The following is a 21204-nucleotide window of genomic DNA, read 5'->3' on the forward strand; positions in this document are numbered from 1 at the left end:
TACGCAACATTAAAATATCGCATGAAAAGGTCAAATCGCTATCATACAAAATATTAGTCGGCCCTCCAGTACAATATGCCTCATCTGTACGTTCACCACACACTAAGCTAGAAATGTTCTAGTGGCGTACACTGATGATCAGATTGGTTAAAATGACTATTCCTGTTACACTAGTGTATCACAATTGAAAAACACTCTTGACTGGCGTACCATAAGAACAGATGTTAAGATCGCCCTGGGTAAGCCCTTGCTTCAAGAATTATACCATCATCATGCAGCTGTCTCCCTTAGAACCACCGATTAGGTTAACCAGACATAGGGCCTATGCATCCCCTTATATAGTAACCGCCAACTTCGTGTTGACCAGTTCAGATGGTTTGAAATAGGTTACCCCCCTCCCCTCCCAAATATTGACACACTTCCTGACATCAAGCAGGCATTGCCACGGGTCATTTGAATGTTTCTAACCCTCCTTTACAGATTTTGATAAAACCGTGTCTGTTTTCAGCTTCACGCTGTCGATGAAAGAACTGCTTTTCAGAGTTTGTACCCTATCTTCACTACTAGTGACATGCGTGAGATAGATGGATTGGTATTCCCTGACAAAACTAAGCCCGTCTGCTAAGCTCAATATATCCCAGTCACACATACGGCGCGGATAGCTACGTCTAGCCACGGATAGAAACGCAGTAATTGGTATCGATCCGTACCTGAGTCGTACCTCAAAGTAGTAATCCGTGTCAATCCGTACCAACACTTGGTCAAAACGCATTCAAAACTTATCCCAAACTTGCAAGTTTGAGACGTACCTTGCCGTAGCTGAACATAGTTATCCGAGGCTGCCCGTACTTAAAACGTAGTTCAACGTAGTTCACCGCATACCCGTCCACGCGCTGGGCAAGTTGCCAGGCGCAGTAAAACGTAATTCAACGTAGTACGCATTATCTATCCGTATTTATCCGCGTCCTGTATTTCATTTTTGTTCCCCGTTTCTCGCAATTTTTTTTTCCGTACTAAGACGTACTGCTCCGTACTTATCCGGGTCTCCGCCTACACAGACCAATCCCATCCGCACCGTACCTCAACATATGTCAAGGTGACTGTAGCCATAGAGAAAGTATAGATCTACGGACCACGGGGTTGTGAGTTTATTCCCAGGGCGAGGGATTTGTTAAGACATGTTCTCTCAAACCATTTCGTCTGCATGTGGAGAAGTTAGCAGTAACGGATGGCCTTTGCTGCATAACTGACGTGTGGAGTACGGTATGGAACGCCGCAGCTGTCTTATGTCGGGACATTTCATGTTATATCATATGTTTGAGTGTGGTCTTAACTTGTCAAGCCCGCCCGCTTAGCTCAATAGGGAGAGCGCAGATCTACGGATCTCGGGGTCGTGAGTTCGAGCCCTGGGCGAGGCGTATGTTCTCCGTTACCGTATGTTCTCCGTGACAATTTGATAAAAGACATTGTGTCTGAAATCATTCGTCCTCCACCTCTGATTCATGTGGGGAAGTTCGCATTACTTGCGGAGAACAGGTTTGTACTGGTACAGAATCTAGGAACAATGGTTAGGTTAACTGCCCGCCGTTACATAACTGAAATACTGTTGAAAAACGGCGTTAAACCCAAAACAAACAACAAACAAACTTAACTGGTTAAAACAGTGTCTTATTATGTTAACTAGTCATGTTATCTTCTCAGGGTGTGGTGTTAACCTGTTAACACAGACACTAAATTTGGACAAGTTAACATCTCACATTCACATGATATCATAGCTTTTTAACATAATAAGACACTGTGTTAAGACCATAATCTGACAAGATAGCATGTCTAGTTAACATAATAAGACACTGTTTTGAAAAGTTAACACAAAACTTTGACATGATAACATAGTTTTAACATAATAAGACGCTGTTTCATATTCTAGATACAAGATACAAGATACAAATTTTATTTAAAGTCGGTGTCAATATTAATATTCTGACATGATAACATGATATAAGACAGCTGCGGCATTTCATAGTACGGTATGGGGATTAGAAACTTTACGGATAGTTCTTCTTATGATTTGCACCGTGTGGTTTTTCTAAATTTTGTGTTGTTTTTGTTTTTGTTTTTCTTACTGATAAATATACTACAAACATGACGGTAGGAATTAGCTTTTTTATAGTTGATATTAACTTAAAATATGTATTTACAGTACAGTATCGAACAAGATGTAGTTTCCTAAGAATTGAGCCGTTAACAAAGTGTAGTATTAATCGGTTATTATCAGGTAGGACAAACTTTTAGGTGCTGTTTAGATCCGACAGGTAAACCCAGTCATGTAGAGTAATGTTACTACTTTCAGCATAAACTGTTCATTCCGATATTTTCAGTTCGCTTGACATTTTTTTCTCTTGTTACAAAGGTTTAGAATACAGGCAAAATTTCCTGGGTCTATCCTGGATAGTAACTTATATTCAGTTTGCTCTATTCATAATAATGACATTGTTTGAGGAGTTAAATTCTATTGTGTTTATATCTTAGCTTTAGACTTATGGTACATCTTTCATTAAAACAAAGGGTAAAAGTTCCACTTCTGTCCTGCAGAGATTGTAGCAGGCCTCGACCTTAACTTTTTTCAGCAGTTGCCAGCAGGTCCACCAACTGCTAAAATCTAGTAGACCTGCTCAGACTTTAGTGAACCTCCAATTCTATCACAAAAATTGTGATGTTGTAGACGTCATAACTTCATATGACTCAAAGAAACAGGACTTATTTCTAAAATAATTAAAAATGAAGACTGTAGCAATCTGTTATCCCGAAAATAATTATTTTGATAAGTGTTCCAAAATATGGACACAATAATCACCATCCACCCGACCCGTGTTGAAAATGAAAAAAACAAAAAAAAAAAACATTAACAATTATCGGTAATTATTCTGTTGATAAACTAAGTAATTGACCTTATTTTCATTATCAATTAAAACCTCCTCAAAGAGCTAAATGAAGTGTGTCGGTTTAAATATTATGGCATCTGAAGTGGAGATCAAAGCGGTATAGTTGCCCGAGATTGTCATGGCATTACGTCATGTTTTCGCGCCATGTGACACATCACTGTCTGATCGTACTTTCTCGATTCCTTAAATTGTTGAGAAGAAATCAATAAAAAGGTTTTTTCTTTAATTTTTTAAAAGCGAATGTGCAATATCCCGAATAAACTGACATGTAAATGTGTTAAACCGTGAACGATAATAGTGGATATCCTACCTCTGTGACCTATTTGCCCTCAAGGAATTTACATTATTGTTTGAGAAGAATATCTAACAAAGTGTTGTGTCAAAAAATACATGTACAAAGAATCATTTAAAACTTACTAAAAACCGCAACGACATCATACTGCTTTATTTTAAAACCACAATTTCTATTTACGTTCACGAGGTCACGTAACCTATTCTGCCGCGCTAACAGAAATCTGTTTGCCAAAAATCGTTTTACTCCATGTATTTAAATTGCTGCCGCTTTTTCATTATTTAAGATTTTTTAATTGTGTTTTTTGTACTTTCTGGCCAAAAGTCTGAATTTCATTACCATAGTATGTACCATACCGTTTATTTACTTTATGAAAGAAATAAATAATCAAGATAGCGCTGTTTGAAATTTTACAAAACATTATTTGATCGTTTTTAAAGAATTTTGCCTACATTCCTGTCGATATCTTATTAAAATTGTTATAGAATTCAAACTGTATTAGTTCTCAAGCGGTGTTGAAAATTTGAAGCGATTATATTAAAAAATGAATGCACTACGCGCGTTTTTTGTGTCAAAAGTTACCGCGATGTAAATTAGATATTACGATAGGGCTTAGTGCTTGTGGAATGGAAAATTACCAGCATGACGTTTTGATATTTTTACGATTCGCGGGTAAATTCCTGTCAACCCAGGTAATTTTGCCTGATGTAATTTCTCAATTTGGTAAAGTTACCACGTAAAAACCACTTGCCCGATCGGTGGAGTAGTCCATTCGTGCTATCCTGACTTTAACTCGTCAATGCTTATAACTGTAGAATGCCGTACTTAAGGCAAAATCAACTTTCGTTTTGTGAATTCGCCGATATGGGTACGTTTTTTTCCTCTTATTTTTCACTTTTAAGGGTTTTATTTTACTTGCAGACCGTGACTGAAAATTGGTTGACCGTCGGTCTACCCAACTTTTGATAGTTAGTGGACCTGCCAATATTTTGGTTGCATCGGTCCAACGGTCCACTGCTAAGGTCGAGGCCTGCTACTGTAGTCTTAACAAATTTGACGTGATCCTAAGAAGTATTGAGTTATTTTTTTATGGGCAATATCTCCACTTGCGTCAAATACTCGAAAGACCAAAATATTGGAGGAAATTGCCGATGAAATGTTCATCACTGCTGTTTACATGCTAAAGTAGTTCTTTAGACAGGTTTAAATGACGATTATATCACAGACTGGCTATAAATTCAAATAAAACTTACATACATATGTACATGTATCAAAAGGGGATTTAATTCCTCATTGATTTATGTAAAAATTATCAAATAATTTCCAAATTAAGAATTTTTTGGTGATTTAAACCTATGTATGTACTAATGTTTCAGGGTTAGAATTTGACAGTTCTTGCACTTACAAATTTTTGCTAGTACAAAAAATTTCAACTCGCAATCATATATCAACTTTAGTCGCAATTTTGTTCAACTGTTGTGGGCAGAAACAATGCTCCGTCCTCCGTAACGCTACCGGTAAGCATGTATAGTACAAAACACAGGTTTTCTATCAAATATTGTGCGCACACATACCGGTAGTTACCATGTTGCATAATCAAAATCTGCAAACAATCAAGGCATTACATATAGATGTTAAAACATTATCGATCAGTGCGTACTGTGTGAAACATCATTAAATGCGAATTTAATTTACAGCATTGAAACTGAAAGTTAAAGAAATTAAAACTGACTTAATTTCTACTTGAGATTTTGCGCTCACAAAATTTTGCGAGTTTGGGCAAAAGTCACTCACATTGTTAGCTGGACTATACGAAGTATGGAGAGCAGTCCAAATCGACCCGGCATCTGCGTCCTTCTGCATCCGAACCTTTGTTAAAGTTTTGATGCACTTTCTCTTTATCTCTGTAATTACTTTATGGATTTGTTTCAAACTTAGAGTAGTTATTCTTCATCACCACCCACATCATATAGCACAAGGGCCATAACTCTTGTACCAATATTTCATGAATTATGCCCTTTTTGCTTGGAATTATACTTATTAATGTTTTGATACACTTTATCTCTCTTATTACTTAATACTTTTGACACAGACTCGAACTATTGTCCAATATTTTCATCTTGACACATTGGAGTCATTAAACACTCCAGTGACAGCTCCAGTTTCCTCAGATGTGCCCAGTTTCACTATCCAGCATTGAAATAGTCATGCGAGCTGTCTCTATTGTCATGGGAGCTGTCTCCAGTGACAGCTTTTGTTCAAAATGTACTCGCATTTTGCGAGTATGTAAGCTTAAATTTTAACCCTGTGTTTTCTCTGTCTACTCAACATTATGCGAAGGCGATAAAACCAATAACTTTACATGTCTATGTACTGTGATTTATCCTCCATTATTTTGGTCCTTCACAGTTTTGGCATTTAGATTGCCGATCACAAATATAAAACTAAGGCTTCTTAGTCATCAACCCTACTGAAATAACTAAGATTGATAATTATTAGTTGAATTTAATGCTAATTATGGTCAGTTTTCAACTAGAAAATTTGTTAAAATGATGTGTGCAACTGTTGAGCTGTATCTGAGGAACAATGACATGTACTAGATTGAAATTTCCCGGTGTTTCTCAGTGATCAAACCTTCTGAATAAGCAAGTCGGGTAGGGCTGTCATAGATAGAAATGATATCGATGTATCAACGATATTTTTTTGTCGATCGATTATCGATTCCCATTTTCAAAAATCGATATTTTACAGAGAGAAAAAACTATCCAGATAAACACTCAGACCCTCAAAAACTAATAAGTTCACAAAGTTGTAAATTTAGATAAATGTAAAAGAGAAGTGAAGGCAAAATAAAAATGAAAGATTTCATTAATTTTTATTTATTTCTTTTATTTCATATATACAAATACAACACAATCAAACAGTAATATGAAAAGTAGGCAATTAAACTAAAAATAGCATTTACAGGAAGGTATATAGTAATATGAACAAATAGATAATAATTGATATCGATGTATCGTCGATATTTGTCTTCTGATATATCGGAATCGTCGATATGCCTAAGACCCAATCAATGACAGCCCTAAAGTCGGGTAACTCCTGGTTGAAATTTATACAAATTATGGGCGGTTTTCTTCTTTGAAAATTCAGTACAAGTTTTACATGTTTGTATCTCAGGAACTGCTATATATGATGGATTGAAACTTCACACAATACTCCCAAGTCATTAAGCTTACTGAAATAATCAAGTTAAATAACTCTTGGTTGAAATAAATACAAATTATGAGTGGTTTTCTTCTTTGAAAATTCAGTACAAGTTTTAGTACATGTCTGTATCTCGGGAACCATCCCCCACCCTCTCCCCCCAAACACACACACACACACCCCACCTACAGAAACATACCAAGTTTATTGCGCTTTTTATTCCCCCAAAGGGAGGCATAGTAGTTTTCAACTGTCTGTCCGTTCGTTCGTTCGTCACAACGTTAACTTTTTGCATGAAGGCCAACGTTAACTTTAGCATAAAGGCACTTTACTCGCGAACGACTGCACCCAGGACCTTCAAACTTCACCTGCTGATAGTACTTATTGAGTTCACGACCCTACTGACATTGGGGTCACCAGGTCAAAGGTCAAGGTCACAGGGGCCAATGTTAAATTTTTGCATGAAGGCACTTTACTCGCGAACCACTGCACCCAGGACCTTCAAACTTCACATGCTGATAGTACTTATTGAGTACACGACCCCTACTGACTTTGGGGTCACCAGGTCAAAGGTCAAGGTCACAGGGGCCAATGTTAACTTTTTGCATAAAGGCACTTTACTTGCGAACCACTGCACCCAGGACCTTCAAATTTCACATGCTGATAGTACTTATTGAGTACATGACCCCTACTGACTGGGGTCACCAGGTCAAAGGTCAAGGTCACAGGGGCCAATGTTAACTTTTTGCATGAAGGCACTTTACTCGCGAAACACTGCATGCAGGACCTTTAAACTTCACATGCTGATAGTACTTATTGAGTACACGACCCTTACTGACTTTGGGGTCACCAGGTCAAAGGTCAAGGTCACAGGGGCCAATGTTAACTTTTTGCATGAAGGCACTTTACTTGCGAACCACTGCACCCAGGACCTTCAAATTTCACATGCTGATAGTACTTATTGAGTACATGACCCCTACTGACTGGGGTCACCAGGTCAAAGGTCAAGGTCACAGGGGCCAATGTTAACTTTTTGCATGAAGGCACTTTACTCGCGAAACACTGCATGCAGGACCTTTGAACTTCACATGCTGATAGTACTTATTGAGTACATGACCCCTACTGACTGGGGTCACCAGGTCAAAGGTCAAGGGGCTGCGGGGGCATTTGTCACCATTAGTGACAGCTCTTGTTTTTTTCAGTTTCAGGGCTCATTTGAAGAGTTCTTCAAGCAACAAAAGGTAATTCTTGTTACATGTATGTTTAACTGTGAATATCAGTTAACCTTTAGCCTGCTGGTGGCAAGTGAATTTGCCTTTGCAAATAGTGCAGACAATGGTCAGCAAGCACGAATATTCAGTCAGTAAATTTTCAGAGAACACCTGTTTGAATAATAAGTGGTACTGCCCAAATTGAATGATGGACCGATCCATTTTAGAAATATAGCAAACCTGTTAAAGGTTAAGAAAGGCTGTCTGGATACAACCACTATAAGAACAAAGTTTAATGAAAGAGTACATTGAACTATACACAAATTCATCAAAATGCTGGTGATTTCTTGTGTGCTTTTAGCATTTTATGACAATACTTTCACATAGATATTCTGTTTGTAAGTTTTAAGAAACTGTTTGTATAAATTCTTGTGAGCTTTAAAAGAACATTTATTTATAGTTTCAAAATACTTTGTGGAGGAGGCCATTTTCAAACAAGTGCTTAATATTTTTTAATATGTACTTTGCACCAGTACGCGTATTTAGTAATAAAGAATATCTGAATAATACCAGCTTAACCCTTAGCCTGCTGGTGGCAAGTGATTCTGCCTTTGCGACCAGTGCAGACCAAGATCAGCCTGCACATGGTCTGCACTGTTCGCTATTCAGTCAGTATCTTTTTGGCAAGGACCCCTTTTAACAGTGAATGGAACTGTCCAAATTGAAAGATGGACAAGTTCATTATAGAAATTTAGCAGGGTAAGGGTTAATAAGAAACTTGCAGAAAATTGTAGTTCATTCTCATCTTGGCATATTGACATGTCTAAATGCATGCTGTTGTGTTTTCGTTGCTAGAAAAAGCAAATCAATCAACAGTTTGCTCTACCAGAGAGAAAAGCAAAAGTGGACCAGCTCGTTAAAACGATAGAAAACACAGACAATCCTGACACAAGATATTGCATCTGTCGATCAACTGATGGTACACGTTTTATGATGTAAGTAAGATATTGCTGTGGTGAGATTTGTCAAACATAAACCAGAGAAGACAATAGATGCTGCTTGTGAAGAAAAAGGTCAGTGTTGGGAATGCACAAGTCATGGGCATGGTGGTTAATAATTATAATTATATTTCATACAAGTTACAGCCCCAAAAAAGCTGTATGTATATGGTATGGTTTTGTAGATCTGTCTATTAACATTTTCTGTTTCCTGACTCTTGAGTCATGTTGAGAAAGTGCTATGGCTACAGTTTTCAGACTCTGAAGGATGACTTTAGGAGGAACCCTATCTTTTAAGGGGTGAATAGGTCAAAGGTCAGGTTAACATTGAACTGCAAATTGAAAATGATTCAAGATTCTAAGTCATAGGATGTAACAGCTCTACAGTTTTCAAACTTTACACAATGACTAAGTATCACTAGAGGATGTTCCCTGGGTATCACTAGAGGATGTTCCCTGGGTATCACTAGAGGATGTTCCCTGGGTATCACTAGAAGATGATTGTTGGTTTTTTTCTCATTGGCTCAAAGGTCACAGGAACATGAATGTAGTTTTTGTTCTTTTTTGTTTCTGGGCTCTGTTGGAAAATGTAATTAGCTACAGCTTTTGAAATTTACTTGATGACTAAGCACCACTTGAGGAGAAATTGTTTTTAGGGTCAATAGTTTAAAGGTGACAGTTACTGTGACATGAAGCTAGTAAACAGTTTTGGGGCCCAGAAGTCAGAAAAGTGTAATAGCTACACCTAATAAACTGTTCGCAATGATCTAGTACTACTAGAGGAAGTTCCCTGTAGTTTGTATGATCAGTGGCTCAAAGGTCAAGGTCATGTCATCTTGACTATTTATAAAATAACCCCTGTTTATTATTTTCTACATGTTCTAAATTTTTATTTTTTAAGACAATAACTAAATCAGCTGGTGGTAATTCCATGTAACTCAGTACTGTCCAGATGGAACACAACAGTGAGTAGTATTTGACAGGACACAACTAGTATTATTTCTTACCATGATAATCAACTTTTCAAACAAGGCTTTTTGTGGGGATATGAATCACCTTTAGTGGTAGCTCTTGTTTCAAGTTCCATGACTTTCCTTGCAAACTTGACCTTTATAAATACAGATTTCAAGTGTGCATTTACACGCACTTCATGCTCATATGAAAGGGCAATAACTCAAGTATTGACTTCTGTCAGACTGATATACTGGTATAGAAAAGTTAGAAATTGAAACAAGTACTGGTACTTGGATATATTTACTCACTATGAATAAAACTAAGTGTTAATGAATGCAACTGTTAACATGTTCATTTGCTACATTTTGTATGCATTTAGCTCATTGTTTAAAAGTTTAGTTCAGATATTGCATGTATAACCATTTTCCTTCGGTTTTGTCTTACCAGTTTTAAGTTGATATTTTTAATAGAAAATGTGCATGTATTTTCAGAGCATGTGACAATTGTGAGGAATGGTACCATGGTGATTGTATTGGTGTTACAGAGAAAGATGCCCAGTTTATCAAACAATATTACTGTGGCCCATGTAGAGGTAAGTAGAAATTGCTTTTGCATTATGGAAAAAAGTACCCCGTTTGATAAGATGTCTTATTTATCAAAGCATACTTATGTGGTCCATGCAGAGGTATGTGAAAATTTATCTCTGTGACAGAGAAAGATTAGGACATAGAAATAATGCAAAAAAATGATTTATACTTTTTTTTCCAGCAACTTGTTATTGTGGCTTCTTTGGCGCATGAAATGTATCTAGTGAAAGAAAGATGATGTTTTAAGACATCTCCATTATTCGAGTGATGTATTGTAGATTTAGCAACATACCAGCAAATATTTCTAAGATTAACATTACCAGTTGAATTAGTCTTTATTTAAAATTTAGCATTGCTATGATAGAAGTGTAAAAATTTGCATTTAATATGAATTTTATTTGTTGATTAGCATAAACCTACTCCCATCAAAGGACCATCATGTACAAACATTCCCAGTGAGATCAGATGATCAGACTTTAACATGTGTTTGGCCTGTTTCAGAGAGGGATCCAACATTGGTCACTAGATATAAACACAAGAAGCATAAAGAAAAGGCGGAGAAAAAGATACCTCTAAAACCAGAGAAACTTGACAGAGCTGCTCTCGAATATAAGGGCAAACTCAGGGAACCAGAAATTGTAAGTTGTTTTAATGCAAGAATTTAGATGTGTTGAATTGTACTATTATTATTGTAGTAATAGCAAATATTTAAAAGCAGAGCTTTCCAGATGTCACAACACTCAATTTACTATAATTACTGTTTACATACATAACATTATCATATGTTAAATATGGATTTTACTGGAAGTTGCTCATGTAAAGTATGCATTGTGATTCAACATTTAGAGTGTTTGCTTTTCCAACATCTAGCTTCAGTTGACAGTTATATCATTTCAGAGATTTTATTACTTTGAAAATATACAGCATAAGACAAAATAAATCAATTTGAAAGAAATAGAAAACAAAAGTGTAAATTTAAGGCATAAATTATGTTTTTGTTGTTAACATCTAGATATAAAATGCATTTGGCTGTTTTTGTGCCCCCCTCTATGAGTGGTGGGGGCATATAGATTTTGTCTTGTCTGTGCATCCAAAAAAATTTGTGACACGCCTAGCTAAAAAAGTATTTGATGTAAATTGATGAACCCTTGCGCGAGTCTCTATCATGATATGAACTTGTGCACCTTCTAAGTTTTGTCTGGCTCCGCCCCTATTTCCAAGGTTATGGCCCCTGAAATATTCAAAAATGCACATTTCACCTTGTTATGCGCCTAGCTCAAAAAGTGTTTCATATAACTTGATGAAATCTTGCACGAGTCTTTATCATGATATGAACTTGTGGTGCACCTAATTTAATTTCTAATTTTCGTCTGGCTCTGCCCCTATTTCCAAGATTATGGCCCCTGAAATAGACAAAAATGCACATTTTACCTTGTGATGCACCTAGCTCAAAAAGTGTTTCATATAAATTGATGAAACCCTGCATGAGTCTTTATCTTGATATGAACTTGAGCACCTCCTCTTTTTCTGTCTGGCTCAGGCCCCTGTTTCCGGAGTTATGGCCCTTGAAATACAATGTAATCAAAAATGCACATTTTCACCTACGGGTAATGACGTGCCTAGCTCAAAAAGTGTTTGAAATAAATTGTAGAAAACTTGCATGAGTCTTTATCATGATATAATCACATGCACCTCCTATTTTTATGCCCCCGAAGGGAGGCATATAGTTTTTGAACCGTCCGTCAGTCTGTCTGTCCGCAATTTTCGTGTCTGGTCCATATCTTTGTCATCGATGGATGGATTTTCAAATAACTTGGCATGAATGTGTACCACAGCAAGACGATGTGTCGCGCACAAGACCCAGGTCCGTAGCTCAAAGGTCAAGGTCACACTTAGACGTTAAAGGTCATTTTTCATGATACTGCATTCGTGTCCGGTCCATATCTTTGTCATCCATGGATGGATTTTCAAATAACTTGGCATGAGTGTGTACCACAGTAAGACGACGTGTCGTGCGCAAGACCCAGGTCCGTAGCTCAAAGTTCAAGGTCACACTTAGACGTTAAAGGTCATTTTTCATGATACTGCATTCGTGTCCGGTCCATATCTTTGTCATCGATGGATGGATTTTCAAATAACTTGGCATGAATGTGTACCACAGTAAGACGACTTGTCGCGCGCAAGACCCAGGTCCGTAGCTCAAAGGTCAAGGTCACACTTAGACGTTAAAGGTCATATTTCATGATAGTGCATTGATGGGCGTGTCCGGTCCATATCTTTGTCATTCATGCATGGATTTTAAAATTATTGGGCATGAATGTGTACCACAGTAAGACGACGTGTCGCGCGCAAGACCCAGGTCCGTAGGTCAAAGGTCCTAAACTCTAACATTGGCCATAACTATTCATTCAAAGTGCCATCGGGGGCATGTGTCATCCTATGGAGACAGCTCTTGTTTATGTGGCTCCAGTCCCTATTTTCAAAGTATGGCCCCCTGAAATAGTCAAAAATGCACACTTTCACCTAATAACGTGCCTAGCTCAAAAAGCATTTGATGTAAAGTCATGAAACCTTTCATGAGTCTTTATCATAATGTTACCTTGCACACTTGGCATTCTTCTTGAGATTTTAGAACTAATTATAGAGTTATGACCCTTGAAATAGCCAAAATAGTTGGTTGTTTGTGATGCTCATAGCTCTAAAAATATGTGACCTAAAATAATGAATCTTTTATATAAAATGTTTGTTGATGCTTTGCCCACTTAAAACTGCAAATATTTTAATTATTTCCCCTTACTTGTGACAAATGTACCAGTGAGGACACACCCTTTGTCCTGCAGACACATTCTAGTTGTGTGCCTCCTCCAAACTCTTCAGGTTACTATATAACCACATATTTTTAAAGGATAACAAACACTAATATTCGAACATTTGTTAGTGCCAATATGTAAAACTTCAACTATGAATGCATTTCATTTTCCTTTTGTTTGGTGAGGCGTTAGACATGATTTTGACATTTTTGGTAATCTTTTTCAGAGAAATTTAAAGGGACTTGAAATTTCTCATCTTATTATCATTTCATAATCATAATAGAATTGTAAAAAGATATTCTTTCTGTATTCAACATTGGAGGCTGAAGATAAGAAAAAGTCGAGTAGGAGATGTGGTCAGTGTACAGCATGTCATAGAACTGAAGATTGTGGAAGATGTGATTTCTGTAAGGTAGGATGTCTTATCAAGGATAATAGTGTCCAAATACAGCCACAGAAAAATGCATAAATATCTCCCATTCAAGATGGAGGAATATAGTTTTTATGTTGTCCGCCCATCTGTCTGAATGATTTGTCTGGTCCATATTTTCTAAAGCCTTGAAGGATGTTGATGAACCTTGGGTGAGTGTGTTTCTCATCAAAACAATGTGCAAAATTTGTGTTTAAATTGCACCAATCCCTGGCTAGGGTCACAGATTATCAAATATTTTAGCCTTGGATTCCTGTGGGATCCATATTCTAATGTCAGTTGAGTGGACGGTCATCTCATCCAGGTGATGTGTCCAGATGGTGTATAGAATTTATGTTCAAATTGTGCTGAATAAAGGTCAAGGTCAGAACTGAAGGTCATATGTGTGAACGTTGGATTCCTGTCAAGTCTGTATGTTCTTTACCTTCCATTCATCAAAATAACCTGCAGAACTTTTGTTGCTACTGTGCCACAACAAAGTTAAGGTCACAGCTGAGATGTGTTTGTCTCTTTTAAATGTAAGATAAATTTGTAACTGGGTCACATGGGAAAAACTAGGTCATTAGGCCAAATCATAGAAAAATCTTCAAGGTCAAGTTCAAAAGTGGGGTACCTAAGGTCAGAAACTATGTGACTAGGTCAGGTCATTGAAAAATTTGGATATTGATCTGATCTACCTTATTTACATAAAACATGGTCAGAATGTTTGTCTCTATGAAATCCAGACTACATTAAACACTAGGTTATCTGGGGGTAAGAAGTAGGTCTGATGGGCCTTCCGGTCCCTCTTGATTAATGTTTACTTACAAGAGAGTTGTTCCAGATACAGGCGTTTGCACTGTACCCTTAAATATTTTGTACCATTTACAGCAAACCTTATTACTATGTATATTGTGTATGGTTTTCTTCACATTTGCGAAGTGGTAAGCATTTTTGAAATCTCAGCCTCTACTGTATTAATCAATTTTTGTTATGTATTTCATGTTAGCATTTATATTGATATATTTTGCTTTGAATACAGGATATGAAGAAATTTGGTGGTCCGAACAGAATCAGACAGAAATGCAGACTAAGGCAGTGTAGTAATTTTGTAAGTTTTTATTCAACATTTAATTTGATTGAGCATAGAAAAAAACGGCGCGTTTTTATCAGAAGATGCAGATGTTTAAATAAAGAACTCTTTGAATATGCATCTAAAGTCCATAGAAACTTTGACAGACAACCTGTAATTCAAAACAACAAACTTTGATAAAATAAAAAGAATTAACATTGACAACAGAACTTCTTTGGGTAAGTATCTTACTAAATGGTTTGATTCAGATACACACAATTTTTGAAATCATCAAAAGTGGGATCAGAAATGTTGAAAAATGCAAGAGAAACAGAACAACCTCTGATCCTGGTTAACAGACAAAAGGTCACTAGACAACTTTCTTGGATTTGTACCTGTACCCTCCAGAAGGGGGAATTTCACGTCATCTGTAGACAAAATACTTTTACAAATTAAAACATAATATAATAATTTTTAGCTAGGCTATACAAAGTATAGAGAGTTATCCTACTCGACCCGGCGTCGGCATCCTTCCGCGTCCGCACTTTGGTTAAAGTTTTGATGCACTTTCTCTTTATCTTTGTTATTATTTGATGCATTTGCTTCAAACTTAAAATAGTTGTTCTTCATCATCACCCACATCATATGGCACAAGGGTCATAACACTAGTCCCAATATTTCATGAATTATCCCCCCTTTTTACTTAGAATTTCAGGTTAAAGTTTTGGTGCACTTTTGCTTAATGGATTTGATTCAGACTTAAAATAGTTGTTCCACATCATCACCCACGTCATATGACACAAGGTCCATAACTCTGGCACCAGTTTTTCCTGAATTATGCCCCCTTTTTACTTAGAATTTTATGTTGCTTTTGATGCATTTTCGCTATACTGGTACTGATGATAAACTCGAACAGATGATAAAGTCGACCACCTTCAAATTATTCAATTGCAATTGGTTTTTTATATAATTGAACATGCCGTCTAATAGCAACCGCTTACAACACTAACTGGTGTAAACAAAAACAAAATTGGTAAATATTCTGTATAAATAAATGACTTACATGTGTCCGTTTAAAAAATATTTATCCAAAAATACTTGGGAAGATGATGCTTTTTTGCGCATGCTCACTGTCAACACATAAAGGCCTGACATTTTTGGGAAAGTTTCGATATAATACTATGGAGAATTTTTTTTAAATGACAAAGTGGTCGAATTTATCATCAGTCAACATTCGTACAGTCCCCATTTTACATACCCCTTTCAGGGCCTCACTTCTTGTGAGTTTGCTTACTAAATATAAATTTAAATTATGTCAATTATTCAGTAAGAGCTAAGCTTTATTTTGATACCAACCATTGATAACAATTTGCAGAAATAAAAAAGTTACAAGTGAAAAACCTCATTTTCTGTTCGAGTTTATCGTCAGTACCAGTATCTCTGTTATTTCACAAGGGATTTGATTCAAACTTAAAATAATTGTTCATCATCACCACCTACATCATTTGACACAAGGGCCATAACTGTGACACCTGTATTTTATGAGTTATCCCCCTTTTGTACTTAAAATTTCAGGTTAAGGTTTTGATGCACTTTCACTTTATCTCTGTTATTACCAAATGGATTTTATTAGTCCCCTACTGGTTGAAAACCAGTTTCGGGGACTATAGGAATGCACTTTTCCGTCATTCCGTCCGTCCGTCTGTCCGTCCATCTGCAATTTCGTGTCCGGTCCATAACTCTGTCATCCATGAAGGGATTTTAATATTACTTGGCACAAATGTTCCCCATGATGAGACGACGTGTCATGCGCAAAACCCGGACCCCTAGCTCAAAGGTCAAGGTCACAATTGGAGGTCAAAGGTCAACAGGGCTTTTTTCCTGCCCGGTCCATAACTCTCCCATCCATGATGAGAGGATGTGTCATGCGCAAATCCCGGACCCCTAGCTCAAAGGTCAAGGTCACAATTGGAGGTCAAAGGTCAACAGGGCTTTTTTCCTGTCCGGTCCATAACTCTCCCATCCATGAAGAGATTTTAATATTACTTGGCACAAATGTTCCCCATGAGGAGACGACGTGTCATGCGCAAAACCTGGACCCCTAGCTTAAAGGTCAAGGTCACAATTGGAGGTCAAAGGTCAACAAGGCTTTTTTCCTGTCCAGTCCATAACTCTCCCATCTATAAAGGGATTTTAATATTACTTGGCACAAATGTACCTCATAATAAGACGATTTGTCATGCACAACTTTCAGACCCCTAGTTCAAAGGTCAAGGTCACACTTAGCAGTCAAATGTTAACATAGCATGAACAGGGTCTGTTTCGTGTCCGGTCCATAACTAAGTGTTCCCCATGATGAGACGACTTGTCATGCGCAAATCCCGGACCCCTAGCTCAAAGGTCAAGGTCACAATTGGGGGTCAAAGGTCAACAGAGTTTTTTTTCCTGTCCCGTCCATAACTCTGCCATCCATGAAGGGATTTTAATATTACTTGGCACAAATGTTCCCCATGATGAGTCAACATGTCATGCGCAAAGCGCAGACCCTTAGCTCAAAGGTCAAGGTCACAATTGGAGGTCAAAGGTCAATAAGGTGTTTTCCCTGTCCGATCCAGAACTCTGTCATCCATCAAGAGATAACAATATTACTTGGCATAAATGTTTCCCATGGTGAGACGACGTGTCATGCGCAACACCCAGTACCCTAGCTTAAAGGTCAAGGTCACACTTTGAGATCAAAGGTCAAGAGGATTTTTTTCCTGTCCGGTCTATAACTTTGTCATGCAAAGCAGGATTTAGATATCAGTTGGCACAAATATTCCCCTGGATGAGACAACATGTCATGCGCAAGAACCAGGTCCCTAGGTCTGAGGTCAAGGTCATATTTAGAGGTCAAAGGTCAGATTCAAGAATGACTTTGTAAGGAACATTTCTTCTTCATGCATGGAGGGATTTTGATGTAACTTGGACCAAATGTTCACCACCATGAGGCACCCTTGTTTTTAGAATTACGTCCCTTCGTTGTTACTATAAATAGATTTTATTGTAACTTTTTTATTACTGGCGGTAGAGAAAAATCGAGACCACTTTTCTGTGGTACAGCATGCATGTTACATCCAATTTTTAGGTGTATTTTGACCTATCTCTACCTGGTAAAGAGTTTCTTGTGGACTTATATTATTTAGATTTTTTTTTTTTTTTTTTTTTTTTTTAAAGATTAATTTCCCTTTGTTGTTACTATAAATAACTTACATGATAACATTTTTATAATCAGCCATAAAAATTCAATATGAAAACAACTGTGGGTTTTTATATATGCACATTTTAATCCAAGTGTGTTGTTATCACATATTGTATATGTAGTACAATATTGTTTATACATCATTGACAGATATCAGTTCATTATGTTATACTGCAGTAGAGAAAATTAGGTGCCTTCCAGTAGGGGACTTTGTATTGCATGGCAATACTTCATTCACTTGTTCTAACTTAGAATAGTTGTACTACATCATCATCCACATCATATGATACAAGGGCCGTAACTCTTCCACTAATATTTCGTGAATTATGCCCCCTTTTTACTTAGAATTTCAGGTTAATTGTGGAGCACTTTCACTATATCTTTGTCATTACTTAAAGTGGCATTATGCGCATCTTACTGCACATAGTGTGTTTTTGGTGAATGTTTTATAAAAGCAATTTTCGGTTGCTGTGCATTTAAATGTGTTAAATTAACGATAATGCCGCATAAGTATTTGAAGTTGATGCTCTAGAAATAAAGAAATCAGACTAATAAGATAATAGTTTTTTTTCTTCAGTCTTCTGCGCAGTGATCTCCCTTACCTATAGGTAGAGATTTCTGTAGTTGAAGGGAAGCAACTCCTGCGTGCAGTTTGACTTTTCTTAAAATGACTGCCCCAGTCAAAATAAGAAAAGTCATATTTGGAAAGAAATTATCTTGTACTGGTAACAGGAAGAGTTTGTTTTATTGGGTTAAAAGCTGTAATTTCCTTCACCCTTTTTTTCTCACACATCTACTTCAGCTTGATTTGTACTTGAAAAATGCGCATTTTTCCACTTTAATGAATTTGATTAAAACTTAAATCAGGTTTTCCAGATCATCCTTCTCATCATATGGCACAAGGTCAGTCACTCTGGCACAAATGTTTTATGAGTTAAATCCCCTTTTTAATTAGAACTAGTTTAATTTTGATGCTTTTTATATCTCTGCTGTTACTAAATGGATTTAATTAAACTTAAATGATTGTTCCAGATCATCACTCACATCATACAACACAAGTTCGATAATGCCGGCACCAGTGCGTTCTGAGTTATGCCCTCTTTTTACTAATAGAATTTCCGGTTCAAGTTGTGATGCACTTTTGCTGTATCTCCAGTATTACTAAATAGATTTAATTAAAACTTAAAATAGTTGTTCAGAATTATTAGCCACATGTGCATTACTTTTGCAGAAGTTTTCCATGAATTATGTTCCTTTTATACTGATTTAATTTTTGAGACTTAAGCTATTGTTTAATATCTTCATCCACATTTGAGTCATTAAACACTCCATTGACAGCTCCAGCTTCCTCAGATGTACCCAATTTCACTATCCAGCATCGAAATAGTCGAGCGCTCTGTCTCCTATGACAGCTCTTGTTAAGCTTAACTATACAAAGTATGTGGAGAGCTGTCCTACTTGACCCTGTGCCTGCGTCTGTTCGGCATCCAAACCATGGTTAAAGTTTTAAATAATGCACTTTCTTTTTATCTTTGTCATTACTTTATGTATTTGCTTCAAACTTGAAATAGTTATTCCACATCACCACCCACATTATGTGACAAAAGGGACCTCAATAAAAACTCACAAACAATTTTTATAAAGTTTTTTTTTTTTTTTTTTTCAATCATTTATATTTTCCTTGAAAAAGACAAAATATATGTTTGTGTAAAATGATTGTAATCAGAAGACAATAAAAATGATTTATTCCAAGTGTCTACAATTTATTGGGACAACCCTTGTAGTTCCACATTTTTAGTCACATTATATGACAGATGGTGCATTACTCCTGCAGAAATATTCCATGAATTATGTCCCTTTTATTTTTAATTAATGTTTTGATACACTCACTCTGTCTCTGTTATAAATAAATACATTTGACTCAGACAGACTATTGTCCAATATTGTCTTCAACATTGGAGTCATTAAACTCTCGTGTGATAGCTCCAGCTTCCTCAGATATGCACTATCCAGCATTGAAATAGCTGAGCACACTGTCTCCTGTGACAGCTCTTGCTTATTTCCCAGGGGAATCTTTGGTCAAAAAAGGGAAAAACACTTATTTATGATAGATTAGGTTCCCATATCCTGCCCCAAAACAACAAATGGAGTGCTCTGCACCTCCTCAAGTCCTTGATGACTTACATGTTTGTTTCTGTTTTTTCTAGGGTTTAGGTATATTAACAGTAAAAGATTTAGATGATTCTATGTCCTCACCACAGTTAAAGGATGTCCTGTCCAGTCCAGGTTTCGTGAATTTCTTTGGGTAAGTATCCTACTTTATAGTTTGATTATGACCCATTTTACTAACTTCTAAGTGAAGGTTATAAAAGCTAGGACAAGGAAGGGCACAGACCCAAAAAGTAAAGTTGTTGTTGTGAGTGGTAAAGACAGCGCACTGATGAAACACGGCAGTTCAAGCAAAATGATAAGTACAGTCAAACTTCGTTAACTCGAACCCAGATGATTCGTACACCACCTTTCTCTCAAAACTCGTCATCAGGTCCTGGAAAAATCCCTGTATAATGAATTTTGTTCGATAACTGGAACAACCGATCACTCCAACAAATTTTGCTGGTCCCGTCGGGTTCGAATTAACGAAGTTCAACTGTAAATCATTATTTTACAATTTATAGATACTCTCATATGAAATTCTCTGAAACTTGAACAATGTTTTCAAATTTTTATGAAACGTTCATGTTTTACTTGTGAACAGGACATGCTATGGGATCATCTGTTGCAGGCAAATAGCATCCACAAAAATTGTCTGCCCTTTAACTTGAACAGTTCTTAGCTTATGTTCTTGAAACTTGGCTGGAATGTTTGTGGGTTTTATGTCTTTGACTAGAATGATAACCATCCAGATTGTCCCAGTTGCTCTTGAGTTATAGCCCTTGAATAACTTAAAATGGTGAAAATTGACAGTGTTGTCTCTAACTGCAGCAATTCTTATCCAGATTTCAGCAGATTTTATGAGAATCATATCTTTGCCAAGTATAATAACCAGACTTAGTTACTTTGGAGTAATGTCCCTTTAATTACTTGAATTTGGAAAAATTCACAGTGTCCACTTGATTATTAGAGTATTTATTTCTTGGAAGGAAGCCAGATTTATGCTGAATTTATATCTGTATCTGAAACCTAGACCAGTATCAATGAATAGCCAGATTGGATTATTATCTCCAAAGTTATGATCCTTGAATTCATCAAAATCCTGAAAATTAACAGTGTCTACTCCATTACTTTTATCTCGACATGTGTAGAATGCGTGTCTCTATAAAATATAGGTCCAGGTAATCACCAGCCATTTTGGATAATATCTACAGAGTTGTGACCTTTGAATTAGTCAAAATTTAGAACATTGACAACTTCTAATTCAACTTGGTCTGATTGTGTCGGTGCGACGTTAAACCCAACAAAATAAATAAATAAATTCAACTTGGTC

The 21204-nt window shown here is 36.7% G+C and overlaps 1 protein-coding gene across 2 annotated transcripts in view; it reads left to right on the forward strand.

Annotated features, from left to right (window-relative positions):
• The first annotated feature begins 2033 nt into the window (after positions 1 to 2033).
• Positions 2034 to 21204, forward strand: part of LOC123528664 (CXXC-type zinc finger protein 1-like) — a 33793-nt gene continuing 14622 nt past the window's right edge. Inside the window, exons 1-8 of one of the 2 annotated variants that reach the window (XM_045308556.2) lie at positions 2034 to 2148; positions 7641 to 7679; positions 8505 to 8644; positions 10093 to 10193; positions 10690 to 10826; positions 13321 to 13410; positions 14450 to 14518; positions 19928 to 20025. In XM_045308556.2, the coding sequence (XP_045164491.1) occupies positions 2143 to 2148; positions 7641 to 7679; positions 8505 to 8644; positions 10093 to 10193; positions 10690 to 10826; positions 13321 to 13410; positions 14450 to 14518; positions 19928 to 20025 (680 nt within the window). In that variant the 5' untranslated portion in view covers positions 2034 to 2142. The remainder of the gene's footprint in view (positions 2149 to 7640; positions 7680 to 8504; positions 8645 to 10092; positions 10194 to 10689; positions 10827 to 13320; positions 13411 to 14449; positions 14519 to 19927; positions 20026 to 21204) is intronic. The other variant, XM_045308557.2, reaches the window with a different exon arrangement.

The sequence above is a fragment of the Mercenaria mercenaria genome, chromosome 13 (assembly GCF_021730395.1).
Source record: "Mercenaria mercenaria strain notata chromosome 13, MADL_Memer_1, whole genome shotgun sequence".
Taxonomy (NCBI): Eukaryota; Metazoa; Mollusca; class Bivalvia; order Venerida; family Veneridae; genus Mercenaria; species Mercenaria mercenaria.